The following is a 20190-nucleotide window of genomic DNA, read 5'->3' on the forward strand; positions in this document are numbered from 1 at the left end:
TGCCTTTTGGGGTATGTATTGTACTTCGAATTCTAATAAAGCTAATGTCCAAAGGCCTACCCTTTGATGCAAAATAGGGCGAGAGAACATATATTTAATCAAATTTACTTTAAAAATTAAATAAACGGTTACGGGCAGTAAATAAGCCCTTAATTTTGTACATGTGAAATACAATGCAAGACATAATTTTTCAATGGCAGAATAATTACATTCACATTTTGTTAACCGTCTACTCAAGTAGTAAATCGCCCTTTCTTCACCAAATTGGTCTTCCTGTGCGACCATTCCAGCTATTGATTCTTTTTTAGCCGATACATACACTTTCATTGGCTGTCCTTGGATTGGTGACACCAACAATTGTGGATTTGATAAATATGTCTTTAGGCTTTCAAAAGCCTTTTGATGCTCTTCTTTCCAAACGAATTCGTCCAGATTTTTCAACTTTAAAAGCGGCGAAAAAGCTTTAGTTCGCCCTGCACAGTTAGAAATAAAGTGTCTTAAAAAGTTTACTTGGCCTTCTACCTTTGTAATTCTTTTTTGTTGTTAGGTGGTTTGACCTCTAGAATGGCATTCGCTTTATTTTTATCAAGTTCAATCCCCATTTTGTGTACTAAGAAACCAAGAAAATTCCCTGCATTAACACCAAATGTACATTTCAAGGGATTCAACTTTAGTTTATATTGCTTTATTCGCTCAAATGAACATCTTAATTGTTCAAAATGGTCCTCTTCTTTAATGGATTTGACCACTATATCATCTATATACACTTCAACAAACTTGCCTATCATATCATGAAAAATCAAATTCATTGCCCTTTGATAAGTTGCTCCTGCATTTTTTAGGCCGAAAGGCATAACTACCCATTCAAAACATCCTAGAGATCCAGGGCATCTAAAGGCGATTTTGTGTATATCTTCCTCAGCTATATAAATTTGATTGTATCCTGAATACCCATCCATGAAAGAATAAATTACATGTCCGGCAGTCGAGTCTACTAAAGAATCTACCGTGGGCATTGGATATTCATCTTTAGGTGTGGCTATGTTTAGATTCCTAAAGTCTATGCACACCCTCAGTTTACCTTCTTTTTTAATATCGGCACGATATTCGACAACCATTCAACATATCTGACCGTTCTAATAAAGCCTGCTTTTAATAATCGCTCTATCTCTTCCTTAATTTCAGGGAGTACATTAGGAGCGAAACGCCTAGGAGGTTGCTTATGAGGTTTAAAATTAGGCTTGGTTGGTAATCTATGTTCCACCAAATTTCTATCTAAACCACGCATATGTTCATATTCTGAAGCAAAACAATTTTTGTACTCCTTTAATAAAGCGATTAATTTAACACTAACCTTTTGATCGAGCATTTGGCTGATGAACGCTGGACGGTCTTCTCCTTCATTGCCAATATTCACTTTAATTAGGGGGTCTTGTACTTGAGCGTATCCAGGCTTGGCGATCCTTATCACTTCGTCGTCCAGTTCCGTTGTAGGCACTTCTTCTTCTAAACAATCTACCTTGTTGACTTCTCGGCCAATACTTTGTTCCAACTCGAACACTGCCAACTTGTCTCTTAATGCTTTCAAGGCTGCTTCTTCTTTCGTCTTGTCCTTACATTCTTTATTGAAAGTCATTAATTTGGCTTTGAAGGCCTGAATATCGGCCATTTGCCTTTGTTGCTTACAACTCATTTAAAATTCCTTGATTATTCTTTTGCCAATTACTGGCCCTTCTAGGGCCACTATGTTTGGCCTCATCTGACTGAACATTTCAGTAAGTGCATCCACCGAAAAAGGCTCTTCACTCTGCGCAACAATCTGAGTTTTTTCTCCATCTTGGACTACTCTGACAGGTCCATAATTCCCTTCGTACATGAACCTTTCTACTGAGTTTGCTTCTGCGACAAAAGGTCTATGATCGGCCTGCACCACTTATGCTTCGCCTTTCTCATTCCAAAAAATCAGGCATTGATGGAGCGATGAAGGTATACAACGACTTTCGTGTATCCAATCCCTTCCTAATAACACATTGTAACTAGTAGGACCATTTATTACAAAGAAGACTGTGGTCCTAGTAGTTGTCCCTATAGTTATGTTCAATGGCATAACTCCTTTAGCTAAAGTTGCTCCTCCATTAAAACTTGTCAGGATGATTTCCGTTGGGATCATATCGTTTTCTGTCTTTGCAAATTTCCTCATCATCCTAGATGGAATGATGATTATAACTGCTCCATTATCGACAAGCACCTTTGCCACAGGTATGTCGTTAACTAGAGCTTTAACGTACAATGGCCTCAAGTGTTTAGTTAACTTCATGGCTGACTGTTTAAAAATAACTTCTCGACAGCATCTATTTCCACTTCCTGCTTGTCCTCTGTCGAATTACCCTTTTGTGATAAGTCAACGTGCAGCATATCGCATTGAGCCTCTGTCTCCTGAATTTCCTTTTTACTGTTTTCTAATGCTTCTTCTTCAATTACCCAACTTGTGAGAGGAGGCATTATTCTTGGAGGTGATCCATACTTTTCAGAACGAGACACTCTCTTCTTCCTTTTGGGCGTCCCGTGCAGCACGTAATAATCGAAAGAACGCTCAGATGGTTCTCCCAATAAGTCTACTTCACGAACTCCCTCTCGATGTAGTTGCTTCAACAAAGTATCAAACGATACTTCTCTTCTTCTCCTTTCTGCTTTCAAATCGATTTTCTCTTCGATGTCTGTCATACCATAATCTTCTTCACCGTTGTAGGCCTCTCTAGAAGTTTGGCCTTCTTCATATTCCAGCATACATGCTTCCTCTTCGTTATCCTCCTTTTCTTCTTCTCCCTTCTCTTTATTCTTGAACGCATTGGCTAGTAAATAATTGTTAGCCACGACAGGAGGCAACGTACCAAACTAAATAGTAAGGGACTGATCTGGATCTTCTCCATCCCTTCTGTCTCGCTCAAACTTCGACCTCCCAGAAGAAGTCTCTGGCAATTCTTCCATAGGTTCGCCTGTACCAGCCTCTTCACTGTTTTTGAGAACATTCTGATTGGCTGCCTCGAGTAGTCTAGGTGCCTTAGGATGCAGCATTCCCTGTTGTTGCCTCATCATTCGTCCGTAGTTTCGTTGAAAACGCCTTTGTTGGGTTCTAGTCATCTCGTTGAAAGGTATCGCCCTTCCAGCCTTATACTCGAACGAATGCCATACATTTGGTTGGCGAGGTTGCGGTCTGAATGTTCTCCCATTACTTACTGGCCTAAACTGCCTCTCAAAAGGCGGTCCCTTATAGAACGATGTACCCCGCCCTCTACCAGGCTGAGCGTTTGGGAAAAAACTAGGGCGATGGTGATGCTGCCATATCCCTGATTTCTCTGCATTTGCACTCACTTCTTTTTTGCATCTTGCACATAGGACGTCTTCATCCTTTTTGGGCTCCTTTCCTTTGATACGTTCAAAGACACTGGGATGTGGTCCAGGGTCTTCTTCTCCATCATCTATAACCAACTTGAATTTTGGCAACTTGTTTTTGAAACCAGACATCACCATGTTCACTCTAAGTGGCTGTGAAAAAGGATTTTTATCCACTGTCATCTTCCTCTTATCCTCGAACGTAATTCGTCATTTTTGAATGGCATTCTGTAACACATGACGAAAAACCAAACAGTTGTTAGTCAAATGTGACCATGCATTATGCCACTTACAATTTTTTTACCCTTAATTTGTTCAGGGTTTGGCAATTTATGTTTATCGCTCAACTTTATCTGCTTATCCTTATACAATATATCAAATATAAGGTCAGCTTTGGTTACATCGAACGAGAACGTCCTAGTCTTTATGTTTTCATCTTTTATAGGCTCATCCTTACCCAACGGTCTAGGCTTAGCCATTATAGGACAAGTATACGTGTCTCCTTTAACTAATTCAGCTAATCACATTTCGGTTTGATCGTAATACTCGTCATTAATGGTATGAACATCAAAATTTGGGTCTCTATAATAAGTCCCCTTGCTAGAATTTTTCATTTGTTCTTTTTCTCTTATTAATCGTTCACACCTAATCACGTTCATACTCAATTGGAAAAGATCAGAAAATTCCTTGTCTTGAAACTTCTTCTTCAAATCAAAGCTTAGACAACCTTGAGCGATTTTGACAAACTCCTTTTCGGACAAATGTATAAAACATTTACTTCTTACTGTTTTGAACCTTTGAAGGAAACCTTCTGCCCATTCGTTTGGCATTTGACGTAGATTTTCCAAATCGGCCAAAGTAATTTCAGACTCAGTCTTATAAAACGGAGCGTAGAACAATTACTCCAATTGTTGTCATGTTTGAACAGAGTTTGCTGGCAAATTGATGAACCAAGAGAAGGCTATTCCTATTAATGAACTAGGGAACAGTCTCATTTTATGGTAATCAGTTACGTCACCACATTGCAGTGTGAATTGCCCTATGTATTCTAGAGTAGACATCTCTCCTAAACCGGTAAACAATGAGAATTCTGGTACTTTGTACCCTCTAGGCCATGGATATGCTTGGTCTACCCAATCAGGATATGGCTTTGTGTAAGTCGGCCTAATGACAGGACGTACTCCAAAAGCCATCTGGTCCGTACGATTTCCATAATCTGATTCTTCCACATGACGTTGGGGTCATATGGAATTTCTACAGGTTGGTTGACCGGTTGATTTGCTTGAGGCCTGATGTTTGGTCCTTGATTGGCAACAAAGTTACCATGATTTGGACCATTGTTACCATTAGCCTAAACATTTATTCCATCATTAACACGTGGGGTATTCTGCCCATTATTTAGGACATTATCTCTTACATTTAGGTTACCTCCCAAGTTAGATGTACCAATGCTATTATTCTGATTTGGTATTACACTACCCCCCTGGTTTGAAGTAGAGGGATCAAAAGGTAGTTCTATCCCTTGATTTGAACTTAGGACTGGGGGATTATGTCCCACAATTGTCCTAGTTTGAAAGTGGTTTGCAAGAGGCACAACTGGCTGACAAATTTGGCCTACTAACTTATTCATTATTTCGTTCAAAGTATTCAGTTGTTTGGTCATGTTGTCATAATGTGCATTCCCATTCTGGGTAAATCTTTCCATAGTATGAATATTTCGTAGATTTACCTGTTCAACGACATCTTGTGTGAGTTCTCCGAGTAATGCACGCATGGTTCGAGGACTCAACTCTGTCATTAGTTCGTAACGACTGTGATTGCTCTGATCCTGTCAATCTGTTCGTGGAGAGCTATGCTGCTCCTCATATCGCTCAATTACAGACTGGACTCCTCCCTGGCTTGCTGCTTCCTTATCGGATTTCTGAGACATATTGTTTCACCTTTTGTATCTTCAACACCAAACACCAATGTCCCACCGGGCATGTCAAATTGTTTTGCGCGAGTTGTCGTTAACAATTAAAAAGGGATCAGACGATTGTGTAAAGAACAAACCCCTGAAACAAAGTCCTAAAAAGAGGTGTTTTATTGGCGATGACTTTACAATTGGAACTTAAACAGAATGCCTTCAAGGAGCACAAGCACACGAGTATTGAAAAGAAATGTTTTAAGTCTAAACTAAGGAATTGAAATTACATATTCTCTATTTGAGAGTGTTTAATTCGGGGTCCTTTGCTCTATGTCTTTTCTTCCTTTTATATTCATTTGATGATCTTTTCGTGATCAACCGCTTAATTGTTTTATAACTGCCCACTTTCTTCATGGTGGCCAATTTATCGTGGAACTGCCGTCTCTAACTGCTGCAACTACTCTTTGTCGTTCAACCGTCTTCAACTGAACATCCTTGAATCGTGGAATGTGATAAGATTACTTAATAACTGCTTCGATTACTGTACTTTTGGATAACCATAATATCTTCTATTTGCTCAGATTTTGGGCGTCTTGCAAGTTTGGGCGATGGTGTTACCGCGTTCGTGGGCTTCCACTGCATTCATTGATAACCCTATTCGAGCCTTTATCCTGAATAACCCAGTTGGGTTTCATTTTTTGGGCTATTCGATTTGGACTGCACTTTTAGCATGTCAACAGGATTTCAGTATCATTCATACCCACATCTAAGGTTTATATGCATTAAAATTTACAAGATAAAGATTCTTAATAGACCATCTTATTAAAATAGCATTCACAAGTTAGCAAAATCAATAACGTGCCTAAAGAATTCAGGAAATATAGAAACAAACAAATCCCAGCGAAGGATGCCTAGCCAGGTCCTAGATTCCATCCCGCATTGCTCGCACACAGCATGCTTGACAGTTGATAAAATCCCCACAAAAAATTGCACAAAAAAAAAAAGAAAAAAAAAAGTGAACTTGTATTGTGAATGTACCTGAATGAAGTTGAGAATGAGGCCAGAGAGAAGGAAGATTGTGGAGAGGTAGACAGAGAGAATGTGTTGGCTATATTAACCGTTTTTGATGAATCTGTACGAACAAATGAAATGATTTGATTAGAACTCTAACTGACAATGCTAAGGTGCGCGTCATTGCTTTTTTGTTTTTTATTTGTTTTATTTTCTCCCTCGTCTTTATTTTTATTTTCACGATGATAATTCTTGAGCTCATACTGGATAAAGATACATCGTAGTATAGCGAAGGTTAAATTATAGCCAATAGAAAATACTACAAGTTTACAAGAAAGAAAATCGTGATTAACAACGTACGAAAACTCTTACATAAACACTTAGAACTGTTTAAGAAATGTTCAACTACATAACTATTTGAGAAATGTTCGACTTCACGTAAGTGCACATCAATGTGTTTGTCTTTTCAAGTATTTCTAAATTGCAAAAACGAGTATTTCATATTTTCAATTACAAAAGGTTGGAAGCGTGAACATTAAGAATTCTAATACTTATGTAAACGAGATTCATCTAAGATTGCATATATTATAGTTTTCTTTATCTCGAAATTAATAACTTGCAAGATTTTTCTATTCAAGTTGTTATTAATTGGGTAAACAATTTCTCTTGTTCTAATGAGAGAAATCATAGATGTACAAGAAATATCGAATTAAAAAAGACTAGACATAATTAAGGAATGTTATCATGCAAAATATTAATGTGTTATTTTTCTATTTATATTCAATCAATATTACCAAGCATGCTCCAACGGAATATAATTTTTGACTCGTATTACTCTATCCTTGTTGGCCTAGCTCAAGCCGTTGAGTTTAGTTTGATTCTATGATATATTGGTCTATTATTTTTCGACATAAAAAGCATGCTCAAATTGAAGTGTAAATTGAGTTACCCGACCCTTGTTGGCCGACAAGCCTATTTAGCCCTTGTTTGGACCTCATTTTTGAGTCAAAATGCATTTTTGGAATGGTATTTTGTAAGAGAATGTGTGGTTAAAAATCAAGAAATTTTTTTAATTTGCATGTAAAATTATTTTATGGAAAAATGTGTTGTTGAGAATAAATTTTGAAAATACTTGGGCCAAATATAGGCTTATTTAGACATAGACTATGTCAAGTCCGCAAAACTTTGGTTTAACGTACGATCCACTTTAAACCATTCCAAATCAACCAAAATCATTTTACACAGCTTTGGTCTAATGTACGAAGTCCGAATGTTTCTAATTTTTCTACTGAAAAATGGTATGTAGCACAATTAACATTTAACATCAATTGAAGCACTGAACCTTAATAATATGGCACCTAAAGTTGAAGTAATACTATTTTATTACCATCCGCGATAATTTGACAGTGAGATTTACTACCGCATTGTTGGAGTTTGAGTAGGTCGATTTATGCTGTTTTTGATATATTTTCAAATCAAATGTTTTTTAAGCGATTTGAGAAAAATTCGAACATAATCCAAATCATTTAAAAGTGTGGTTTCTTCATGTATTTTTTCCTATTACACTTTAACGTCACGACATATCTTTCTATTTTATTGACAATTAAATAAAACAAACTACATGTATCAAATTATGAATCTACATGGCAACAACCGACAATAACTTGGTGGTTTTGCAGCGCTTTTTGTCAACGTTTACCAAGTAAAGAGGGTTTGGTATCGGAAGTATGAACTATGAATGATGATGAATTGATTGATTTATCAAATTAGGATAATTTGTAAGCATTAGTTAACCAATTTTTTAGCAGAATTTTAAAAATATATATGTATTTTTTTTTACTTTCATTTTATTTTTAGAATTTTAAACCGTCTTGTTTGGGAGCCCCTGTTGGTGGCCTTAAAATTTAGATTACATAGTTTTTGAATAGTTAAGAAGTAAAATGAATTTTGAATTTCATGGAAATTATTTTATTGTTTAAAAGTAAAATAGCTTGGCTAAACTTTAGGGTTTATTCCTTGTCGTCTCCTTCACTAATCTACTCCATGGCAAAATTGGCTAAGAATTGATTAAAAAGAGAACCCTTTTCATTTTCTCAGGATAAGGATTGAGGGGGTAAAAGTGCACAAACGCCGAAATTTGAAGCGGCAAAGTGCATAAACTACGCAGTTTATTACTTCAATTCACTTGTAATTGAACACCAACCAACGCGCAAACACCAGCAAAGATGAGTGCACAGCCGCCGCAAACGGCGCCGTACCATCAGCCCGCCACCCTCGAAGAAGTCCGCACCCTTTGGATTGGCGATTTGCCTTATTGGGCTGATGAGTCATACCTCCACAGCTGGTTCTCCCACACCGGCGAGGTAATTACTTATATAGACATGCAATTCCAGTAATATATGCTTTGGGAATTTATTTGTAATGTATGAAACTTTTGTAAAATGAGATAGGCGGATAAATTTGGAAATGGGGTTTTGAATAATATACGTATTTGTTGAAATCTTTGAGGTTTCTGTTCTTTGTTATTTTTTTCGAACTGCAGTGGAAATCATTAGAAAGTGACAGGTCGATGCTAGCTTGTAACTAAAGTGAAATTGTGAAAAAGTTGGAAATATAGTGCACTCCAAACATTTGATTTGGAAGACCTTCAACTTAATTCACAGAAACTACACATTCTGTAATAATTATCTGCCATGTTAAGTCAGTATGCAACAGCTCAAGGCAATTCAAAGATCCAATTATTTGATATGCTTGGTTGAAACTTCAAATTCCATAGCTATTGTTTCAGCACCCTGCCGATAAATGTACTAATCTTTTCATTTCCTGGCCAAATTTTCTTCTTGTTATTTTCTGAAATGTTCTACCTGCTAATCTTTGTGTTTAGAGGTTCATGAATTACATCACAAGTACTGTACCGCTGCCAAATTTTAATTTTTCTCTTGGTTTGATTTTTGTGAATTAAAATTTCTGAAGTTTGAGGAATGAAAAGATTATAGTTGTTAACTTTTGGTTGTGTAGCTGTTTGTGGGTTAGAATTGAATGATTTAAATGGTCACTATGTCTAATACAGGTAATTTCTATTAAAGTAATTCGGAATAAAATCACAGGCCAACCAGAGGGTTATGGATTCGTGGAGTTTACTTCTCACCAAGTAGCTGAAAGGGTTCTACAGTCCTACAATGGAACACAAATTCCTGGGACTGAGCTGACTTTTCGGTTGAATTGGGCATCATTTGGGATAGGAGAAAAGCGTATTGATACTGGACCAGAGCATTCTATTTTTGTAGGGGATCTAGCACCTGACGTCACAGATTATTTGTTGCAAGAGACTTTTCGAACCCAGTATTCCTCAGTAAGGGGGGCCAAGGTAGTGACTGATCCAAATACGGGCCGCTCCAAGGGATATGGGTTTGTTAAGTTTGCTGATGAAAATGAAAGGAACCGAGCTATGACTGAGATGAATGGTGTATATTGCTCGACTAGGCCCATGCGCATTAGTGCAGCGACTCCTAAGAAAACAGCAACTGGTGTTCAACAGCAGTATGCTGCACCTAAAAGGGAGGAATTTTTTTTTTTTTTTTTTTTTTTTTTTTTTTTTTTTTTTTTTATGTACATTCATTACTCTCTAGCAGGTCACGAAGTCTGAGAATACTACATATCCTTCTGAGATTTTTTTTTTCTCTTTTCTAATTTGGAGGTGAAATGGGCATACGTATTGCTAAAACAACATTAGGGCCGTCTCCAAATCCTTGTTTCTCAATGGCTGCCGATGTTTGCTCATTTTATGGTTTGCAAAATGGAAGGTGCATCTAGACCATGACACAATCCTTAGAGGAAGATGCTTTATAATGCCCTTCAAATGTGGCACTGGTCATACCTGGTGTACTCATAATATACCTTTATTGAGCCACCAAAACAATGTCTGAAGTTTACATTTAATTTAAAATTTAATTTACTCTAATTCAAAATCATAGTGACTTCTCATTAGAAATTTAGCAGCCATTTCATAATTTCCTTGTTTAGTTCATTTTATTTTCATGTTTAGATCACTTTATTTTCTTGTTTTAGCAGCAGTATATCCAGCTCCAGTTTATACTCCACCGATTCAGACAGTTCCAGTGGATAACGATATAAATAACACTACCGTAAGTTAGACACTGATATATGTAGTTCCTTATATGTCTTCCTGCCTGATTTCCTTGCTTGATTGCAGGTCTTTATCGCTAATCTGGACCCAAATGTCACAGAAGAAGAACTGAAACAGATATTTTTTCAATTCGGGGAGATAATTTCTATCAAAATTCCAGCTACCAAGGGTTGTGGCTTTGTGCAGTTTGCCACCAGGTATATTTTGGTGTATAAAACACTTATTTCAATTGCTGAATGATCTAAACAAATGAAAAGTATCTATATGTACTTGCAATCATCTCTAGAGGGCAAAAACCCTTTCTGGTCCTTAATGCAAACTTTTTTAATTGAATGCTATCCCTTGAAAAGAACAATTATTGTTTTTGTTTTGAATTTTTGCTAGGTCTAAGTTCTATCAGTAGTTTTCTCTCAATTTCCTCGTAGCCCGATTACAGTCACCGGATGGAGCTCCCCCCACAATCCAAACTAACCCAGCCACCACACCACCACCCAATCCAGCCAACACCCATACCTACCGGCGCCGGCGACCAACTGTCCGGTAGGCACCATATAACCGGCCTCACGCCACAAATCAGCCCCTCCAACCACGCCCTTCACACACAGGCGCAGCCCACTGTTGGAAACCCTAGCACCGCCCAGCAGATTCAGCCAGATCCGGCCACGTTTCGAGGGAACGCGCCTCACCGGCGGCCTCAGTAGAGATCGGCGACCCCGGCCGGTGTTTTGCCCCCCACACGCGCTGCCGCCGAAAAACCTGTAGTGGGAGCCTGCTGCTCCGAGATTAATCGGCTTGTCCATTCCTCCGTTTGATGAACAGCTTGTACACAATCAAAGGAAAAAATTGGCGGATGTGCGTAGTATGGTATTCAATCATCGTTTCAAAGTGGAGGCGAAGGACTTCGCAGTATCTATTAACGATTCTGGCACTGTTAAGCTGACAGAATGGGGTTCGAAGTTATCGAATTCAATCTTTATGGAAAGGTATGGTGCTATTTGGATGGTGAATATGGTAGACAGATTGAGGATGAGAAGTGAATTTGAGGACGAGAAGTGAATTCGAGGACTGTGTTTTTAAATTCAACAAGTCTTCAAGAGTTTTCTTGGCACAACGGTGTGTGAACCGTCAAGGTAGATATATGATGATAGCACAATATTGGGAGAGGCGTCGGAAAGGAGTTGTCATGATACCAGAAGGTGCAAATGGAGAGGGATGGGCGTCGGTCTTGCAGGTGTTTCAAGCAGTTGTTGACTCATTTGTTGCTAGGGATAAGGCCAAATGACACACGGTGAATGAACGAAACAGACAAATGATGACTTATGCAGAAATTACAGCAAACTCACAGACCTCGGAGAATGCCAACCAACGGATGCTACAGCAAAAGGAAAGGACAAATAAAGTCGGTGATAACAAAGGTCACGACATTTGTTTGAGTAGGGTTGAAATAATGACCCGTGCCGAGGAGTTGAAAGGAACATTGGATGAATTACTTAGGCTGGTTGGAAGTGGGCCTGAAATGGACCCCATGAAATTGGTACGCTGTCACAAGTGTGGGGTTGAGTTGGATGAGGATCAAACCGGTGAAATACACGTATCGGGGTTGACTCAAGAGGAACTACCATCAATTACAGACATGAAAAATAGGGAAGAGATGGGCATTGTGATTCTCAGGAGAGGATGGAAGCAGGGTACCATAAAAACGATGACGGGGTTGACTTTGTGGGGGTTAGCCAGAATGAAGTAGACACGGGGATTGCAGTTGAACGAGAGGTGGAATCATTGTCTAAGGAAGGGGAGTTTAGTATGGTAAACTTGGAGAAATTGACAATGGACACTGTGAAAGAAAACAACGCTACACATTCGACATTAAGGATTACGAACATTTATAATAGGAGGACAAAATAAAATGATATGGGGACCAAAAAAGCTTTGGTGTTATGGGTAGATGGTGCCAAGAAAGGAGAAAGCGACAGTGACATTATACCAGTGGTGGAAGAGAAAGAACGGTCCTTTGATCATCTTGAGGGCTATCACGGTGAGGATACTTCAGAAGCTGATGTGTTAGAAGTTGGTCACCCACCTTCAAACTGGGTTCTACAAAAAATTCAGAAATTCAGTAAGTTGGTTGGCGTGTCATATGATGGGTATGAAAGTAGATTGTTACAATTATTCGAGGAGTTGGAGGCTAATAGGGGACAAGACATCAGTACACATGGAAGTAAATTAAGAAGAAAGGGTGATCGGGAACTTAAGAGGCTCGAATGGTCAGTAAACTATGTTGGTAAGGGTGGCGAGTCCAAGAAAGGAACAATGGGGAGGGGTTACGGAGTGTTATAATGATGCCAAAACTCATTAGTTGGAACGTAAGGGGGCTCAATGAGGTTAGTAAAAGGCTTGGTGTTCGACATTTGTTAAGGGGATGGGGGCAAATTTTGTTTGCCTACAAGAAACTAAGATGGAGTTTATGTCGAGGGCGGTGATTCGTAGTTTATGGGGGGGAAATCATGTAGGATATCAGTTTTTGGGGTCATCAGGGGTTTCAGGAGGCGTGTTAGTGATGTGAGACACTAGAGTGCTTGAGATGAAGGAGGTGAGTATAGGGGTGTTCTCTATATCGATTTCTTTCAAAAATTGCGAGGATGGATTTCAGTGGATGTTCACAGGAGTTTATGGGCCTAATTCTGATGATAGTAGAGTGGGCTTGTGGGATGAATTGGCTGGAATGAAGGCTTGGTGGAATCTCCCTACATGTATTGGGGGTGATTTCAATGTGATTCGATTTCCTTCGGAGAGGTCGAGTGGTGGGAGACTAACTAGGGCAATGGAGGAGAGCTCAGATTTTATTAGGGAGAATTTGTTGGTGGATTTACCCATGATTGGGGGAGATTTTACCTGGTCATCTAATCGGGATCGACTCGTTTTGTCTCGTATTGATAGGTTCTTGATTTGTGGGGAGTGGGAGTCTAAATATTCAGATGTCACTCAGAAAAGATTGGGGAGGGTGTACTCGGATCATTTTCCTATTATGTTATCGGGGAATAGGAAGGGTGGTGGAAGAAGACCTTTCAGGTTTGAGAAGATGTGGTTGAAAGTAGAAGGTTTTAGGGAGCGAGTACAAACGTGGTGGACTTCCTATGAAGTCAGTGGGTCTCCCTGTTTTGTATTGGATCAGAAGCTAAAGGCGTTGAAAGGGGACTTAAAGAAATGGAATGAGGAAGTTGTGGGCAATGTTAACTGTAGAAAAAATCAGTGTCTGTCAGAGATAGATGAGTTGGATAGGTGGGAGGAGAGTCAAGGGTTGGCTAGGGAGGAGAAGGAGAGACATAGAGTATTGAAGGAAGAGATGGAGAGGTTGGTGGAGATGGAGGAGATTACTTGGTGACAGAAATCTAGAGTTACTTGGTTGAAAGAGGGGGATAAATGCACTTAGTTCTTCCACAGGGTCGCCAATTCTAATAGGAGGAACAACTACGTCACAGTTTTGGAGGTGGACGGGGTTACTTATGAGGAACCACTGGAAATTGGAAGCCAACTGGTGAATTATATCAGAACCTCTATCAAAAAAAGCAATTTGAATGGAGGCCAGAATTGGAGGGATTGCACTTTTCTACAATCACTGGGGATGATGCCCGATGGATGGAGAGACCATTTGGGGAGGATGAAATTAAGGAGGTAGTGTTCAGCATGAATGATGATAAGGCTCCGGGACCGGACGGTTTCTCGTTCTCATTCTACAATGCGTGCTGGGATGTGGTTCATTCAGACATTGTGAATACTTTATCTTATTTTTTTGAACGTGGCAGATTCCAGAGAAGTTCTAACGCCACATTTATTGTGCTCATCCCTAAGAAATCGGGAGCGACTGATATTAAGGATTTTCGCCCCATTAGTCTTATCAGTGGGGTGTATAAGATTATTTCGAAAGTTCTAGCAAACAGATTAAAGGAGGTGCTGGGAAAAGTAGTGTCCAAGTTTCAGAATGTATTTGTAAAAGGGCGTAAGATTTTGGACTCTGTGCTTATAACGAATGAATGCATAGATTCGAGAATGCGTCTAAGGGCCCCAGGGATTGCTTTGTAAACTAGATATTCAGAAGGCTTACGATCATGTAAATTGGGGATTCTTGTTGTATATGCTTAGGCAGCGGCTTTGGGGATAAATGGTGTAAATGGATTCAATTCTGTATTTCTATTGTTTCATTCTCAGTTTTGGTCAACGGAACACCTAAGGGTTATTTCCGGAGCAGTAGAGGCTTGAGACAAGGGGATCCATTGTCTCCATTGTTATTTGTCATTGTGATGAAGGCTTTCAGTAGGATGATTAAAAGAGCCGTGAGAGCGGGTTTGATAAGGGGTTTTATGGTTGACCAATTGCAGGTGTCCCATTTGTTATTTGCAGATGACACGTTGATCTTATGCGATGCAGATGTTGAACAATTCAGGAACTTGCGTCGTCTGCTCCTATATTTTGAAGCCGTGTCTGGTTTGAAAATCAATTTGGGGAAGTCTGAGGCTATTCCAGTAGGGGAGGTCGATAATGTGGAGGAGCTGGCTGATATATTGGGTTGTAAGGTTGCGCGGCTGCCGATGTCTTATCTAGGGCTCCCGTTAGGGGCACGATTTAAAAGTATCCATATCTGGAACGATATTGTGGAAATGATGGAGAGAAGGTTAGCAGGGTGGAAGCGTATGTACCTTTCTAAAGGAGGTAGACTTGCTCTCATTAAGTCCACTCTCTCCAATCTCCCAACTTGCTTTTTGTCATTGTTCCCCATTCCGATTGCAGTGGCAAAGAGATTAGAGAGACTTCAAAGAGAATTTCTGTGGGCAGGGTTGAGGGAGGAGAGAAGACTCTATTTGATCAATTGGGGAGCTGTTTGTTTGCCGATGAGGATGGGGGATCTAGGGGTGAGGAGCCTTATGTTGTTCAATAAGGCCTTATTACGCAAGTGGTTGTGGCGATTTGGAGTGAAGAGGGAAAGCTTCTGGAGAGAAATAAATGGGGCGAAATATGGTGTGACGGAGGAGGGATGGTGTACATTTGAGGATCGTGGTTCTTATGGGATGAGTTTGTGGAGGTATATCCGACGGGGATGGAGTGCTTTTTTGGACAAACTGAAGTTTGTGGTCGAAAATGGTAATGAGATTAGATTTTGGGATGGTTGTTGGTGTGGAGATCAACCGCTGAAGGAGATTCCCTTCCTTGCATCGCATTGCCTCAGTGCCCACTGCTATGGTGAGTGATCTCTTAGATATTCATAATGGGAGTTATAGCTTGAATATTATTTTTTTTTGGGTCTTAGACATTCATAATGGGAGCTATAGCTGGAATATTACTTTTGGGAGGGATCTACAGAATTGGGAATTGGAAGATTATTCGTTGCTTATGATCTTTTTACATGAGGCACAAATTCGAGTTGGAGAGAGGGATTGCATCAGGTGGAGGACAGCACAGGATGACATTTTTTCAGTTCGCTCGTACTTTGGTACCTTTATGGGATGTATGAATAATTCATTCCCCTGGAAGTTGGTGTGGCAATGTAAATTGCCTTTTCGGGTGACATTCTTATTGTGGACAGTTGTGAGGGGACAGGTCTCAACGGTTGATAATATTCGACATAAACGCTTTTACGCAACCGAGTGGTGTTATATGTGCAAGAAGGATGGGGAGACAATCGATCATTTGTTCATTCATTGTGATGGTGTACGTTGGATTTGGAACAGTATACTTAGTTCTCAATCTATGGATTGAGTGATGCCCCGTCGCATAGAGGACGTGATACGGGCATGGCGGAGAAAATTTCGTGATAAGGATAGCAAACTAGCCTGGCACCTTATCCCGGGCTGCATTGTATGGTGCGTGTGGAGAGAAAGGAAGAGCCGTTGTTTCGAAGACCAAACAAAGACAAGATAGCAAATAAGAAAAATATTTTACTTTACCTTGTATTCTTGATTTAATGTTGTAGCTAGAAATCATGTAGATGGGTTGCCTAATTTCACGCTGTTCCTTAATGGCTTAAAGTAATTGTACACCTCCCGTGTATTCTTTTTTAAGTAATAAAATTATCTGATTACCTATCAAAAAAAAAAATAAAAAAAATCATCTCTAACATTTCATTTCATCAATTGGTAATCAATTTGCTGCTGATGCTCATCTTCCTAGGACGTCTGCAGAAGAATCAATCCAGAGGATGCAAGGTACTGTGATTGGTCAACAAGTAGTTCACCTTTCTTGGGGAAGGAATCCAGCAGCAAAACAGGTCAATTTCTCACTGATATTATTAAGTCAAGTAATTCCTCACCATGTTTGGCAGAGCTAATAATATTTACTTTTAATTGAATTAAGCAAATTTAAATTTTTTTGATAAGTCAAGAGTTAGAAAAATGTTTTTTTTAATAACAAACTTCCCCAAACTTATTTGGAAACAAAAAGTTGCTAGCACTTGCTTTTAATTTTAGCTGTTTATTTTAAGTAGGAGGTTGATAGCAACTGTTTTCTTTTCCTTTCTTGTTGATATAATGCTATTTTTAAAAGTATAACACAGAAAACCCAATTTGGCTCACAAAATCAACAGATTTTTATATCAGATCATGAAAACACAATTTTTTGCTAGTTTTGATTTCCTTGAATTGAAATTGGCATGTTTTTTGTTGAAAAATTATTACCTTATGATGCAGGATGTATCTGGCATCTGGGGTCAGTCAGCAGATCCAACGAGTCAGTGGAGTGCTTATTATGCTTATGGACAAGGATATGATGCCTATGCATATGGAGCTAATCAGGATCCTTCAGCATATGCATATGGTGCATATGCTGGTTACTTACAGTACCCTCAGCAGGTAAGATTATCTTCACTCTCATTTTAGTTGTTATCCTCTCTTATCTTCAACTTATGGTACACATTTGTGTTTATAATTAAATAGATGGCTGCCATTTGAAGTAGAGTAATAGAGCAGTCCAGTATTATTGTAAATTTTAACGTGGAGTATTATCTTTGATGAAGCAGCAAAACTGTGACTAGTAACTTCAACTAATACGATATTGGGGCCTGTATATCTTTCTTTAAACCTTTTATAGTGGTAACTTTAGAAGTCTTCTCTAGCACTAGGATGCTTATTATTGGAAGAGTAAAGTACCGGATCAACGCTATTTTCCTCACAATTTAGCCGTTATTTTGGAAATGTTTATCCATTATTTCCATTTCAATGCTAGAAGTATTAAAAGACTTGAAGTGTTTATCCATTAAAACTAGGTAAGTGCAGTAAGCTATTGGGTTTTTTATCCACGTTTCTTCTATTTTCGTTCTTTTATAGGCTGAAGGTGCTCAGGACATGGCAGCTATGTCGGGTGTTGCTCCAGTTATGGAAAATAGAGAGGAAATCTATGATCCTATGGCTATGCCAGACGTCGACAAGTAAGCCTCTTACACGTGATTTTAAGTAGAACATGTCTGGCTTAGCTTAATAAGTTTAATTTGTAAGAAAAGAAGTAAATTTCTTCTTTATTTTTGGACCAAAATTCAGAAGAAAAAAGTCACTTCCAAATAAATTAATTTATTTACTTAGTAGTAAGAAAAAGGTATCTTATCCAGATATGTTTTAAGTAGCTTCCGTCGGCCAAACATGATAATTGTGCTTAATATAGGAGTAACGTATAATGGTTTTGGAAGATCCTTTTGCTGAAAACAATCACACCATCAACTCTCAGGTTGAATGCTGCCTATCTTGCTGTTCATGGAAGGGCTATTTTGGGACGGCCTTTGTGGCAGAGAACCTCATCGCTGTCGTAGGAAATTTTATCTGGTAGTCAAAAGGCAATGCATCTGCTTTTTGAGTCTGTTGTGACCTGCCAGTTGTAAGCAAGAAAACTATAGTACCTAGTATAAATCTTGATTTGGCATTATGTATACCTGTTCTGCTACCTTCAGATGTCACCCTTTGCTTTTTGCCATTTATGTTTCGAAATATTTTCCTAAATTCATTGGGGGCATCGAAGTCATCAATATTATTATTAGTATTTCTTCTGGATACTAAGCCCGTGTTTGGTGGGGTTTAAAATCAAATTTTTAATAAATTTTGATAAAAGTTGATGAAATGTGTGGTTGAAAAGTTGTGAGTCATATGAAATGAATGGTTAAAATTAATTGTTGACTTTGACTTAGATTAAAATCAATACCAAACAAGGATTGAATATTGCCATCCTATTTGCATCTTCGGTTTGTGCTAGTGCATATGAATTCCGAGCTCCTGCCACCCCGGTTGTTGGTCATTTAAGTCGAAATTCTATTTCAACCAACAAATTTTTTATGTGGGGCCTACATAAATGGTCTGTGTCTTGGCTTTGGTGCAAAGGTGAGTGAAGTCCACAATGTGCTGTGGACCAATCCAACCCTAGTGTCAGGACTTCCCAGGCCCAGCCCAGATTTAAGAGCCCCAGGCCCGTGTGAGTCAGTTTACACCGAAGTAGAGTCACTCTTCATCTTCTCGTCCATCCAAAGATCACAATGCATTGTCAACCCATTCAACTCTACAGTCACTATGTGCTTGGCCCATATTTAGAGGCCTACGACCCATGTGAGTCAGTTTATGCAGGGCTATATTTGAAAGAAGATATCTTTAGCAAAGAGGTCGAAGCCAATATACTTGGATGGTGTCGAGACACGGGCTATCTCAAAACCGAGCTGTGCCGGTTATATATTCAATTCGTTTCTCACTATCTATATTTTATAGATCTTGTGTCTAGTGTGTGCAAGAGTACATTTCAGCTGATAACTGAAGTTTTGAGGCCAACAATTAATCATGCAAGCTTTTGCTTAAATTACAATTCAGTTTGCTGTTTCATGTTGTTTCTTACATACTTTTTTAGTACATAAGCAAAGACCAAATTGTTTTTTAACAAACTGTGATAACTTTATCACTTAGTTGTGTCCCATATGCTTGGGATTTTCAGGAAAATGACTGGCATCTGCTGCCACCATTCTACGTTCCAAATTAGTTACCATGTACATCCAATTTTTGAAAAAGAAAAATTTCAATTGTCGTTGGGGCTCAAAATCCTTCCTTGCTCGGCGATACACTTCTTTCTGGGGTATCGAACTTTCTATTTTGAAAATGGTGTTTGTGGCGGCGCGGTGCAGCGGGGACGGGGCAATTTTTTGCCCTGTTTGTTGCCCCGTTTAATTTTTTTTTACATTTTCAAAGTTTCGAGTTATGTTATTATTAGAGAATAAAATGCAAATTCAAAACAGGTTTTTAACGGGTGAATTGTCTAGAAATAAAATTATTTTTGATTTTTTTCCTTTATGGGGCAGGTTCAGGGCGGGTGAGGATGTTAAGGGCGAGTTGCCTTGCCCCGCCCCGCGATGGGGCACCCCGTCTTGCCTTGCCAACCCATTCGAGAAGGTTTTTTCCTCATTCGGGGAGTGGCGGGACGGATTTTTTTGCCATCACTAGATGTTTAGAGAGAGAGAGAGAGAGAGAGAGAGAGAGTAATTGGAGTAAATTGTTGCATTTAGTTAAACTTGAAAAATGTAACTAATTTGCATAAACATAACTCATTTTATTGAAGAGATTATGGAGATTTTATCAAATATTTTTGCTTAGATAATCATTGGCAATTCAATTTCACCATGCTTAGGCCTAGGAAAAAAAATTGAAAAGCCAACTAAACCAATCATATCGAACTGACTCGGGTAATTGATTTGGTTTGGTTTTCTTTGTAAAACTATGATGCG

The 20190-nt window shown here is 38.9% G+C and overlaps 1 protein-coding gene across 2 annotated transcripts; it reads left to right on the forward strand.

Annotated features, from left to right (window-relative positions):
- The first annotated feature begins 8304 nt into the window (after positions 1 to 8304).
- Positions 8305 to 18490, forward strand: LOC111369949 (polyadenylate-binding protein RBP47B'). Of its 2 annotated transcripts, none has more exons than XM_022991683.1 (8): positions 8305 to 8673; positions 9381 to 9865; positions 10380 to 10455; positions 10524 to 10654; positions 16620 to 16716; positions 17135 to 17296; positions 17771 to 17871; positions 18165 to 18490. In XM_022991683.1, the coding sequence occupies exons 1-8, from the start codon at positions 8536 to 8538 to the stop codon at positions 18244 to 18246; spliced, it is 1272 nt and encodes a 423-aa protein (XP_022847451.1). In that variant the 5' UTR covers positions 8305 to 8535; the 3' UTR covers positions 18247 to 18490. The 2 variants fall into 2 exon arrangements, with proteins under 2 accessions (XP_022847451.1, XP_022847452.1); XM_022991684.1 differs by having other exon boundaries at positions 10383 to 10455.
- Positions 18491 to 20190: the final 1700 nt, after the last annotated feature.

This window comes from Olea europaea, chromosome 20 (genome assembly GCF_002742605.1).
Source record: "Olea europaea var. sylvestris chromosome 20, O_europaea_v1, whole genome shotgun sequence".
Taxonomy (NCBI): domain Eukaryota; kingdom Viridiplantae; phylum Streptophyta; class Magnoliopsida; order Lamiales; family Oleaceae; genus Olea; species Olea europaea.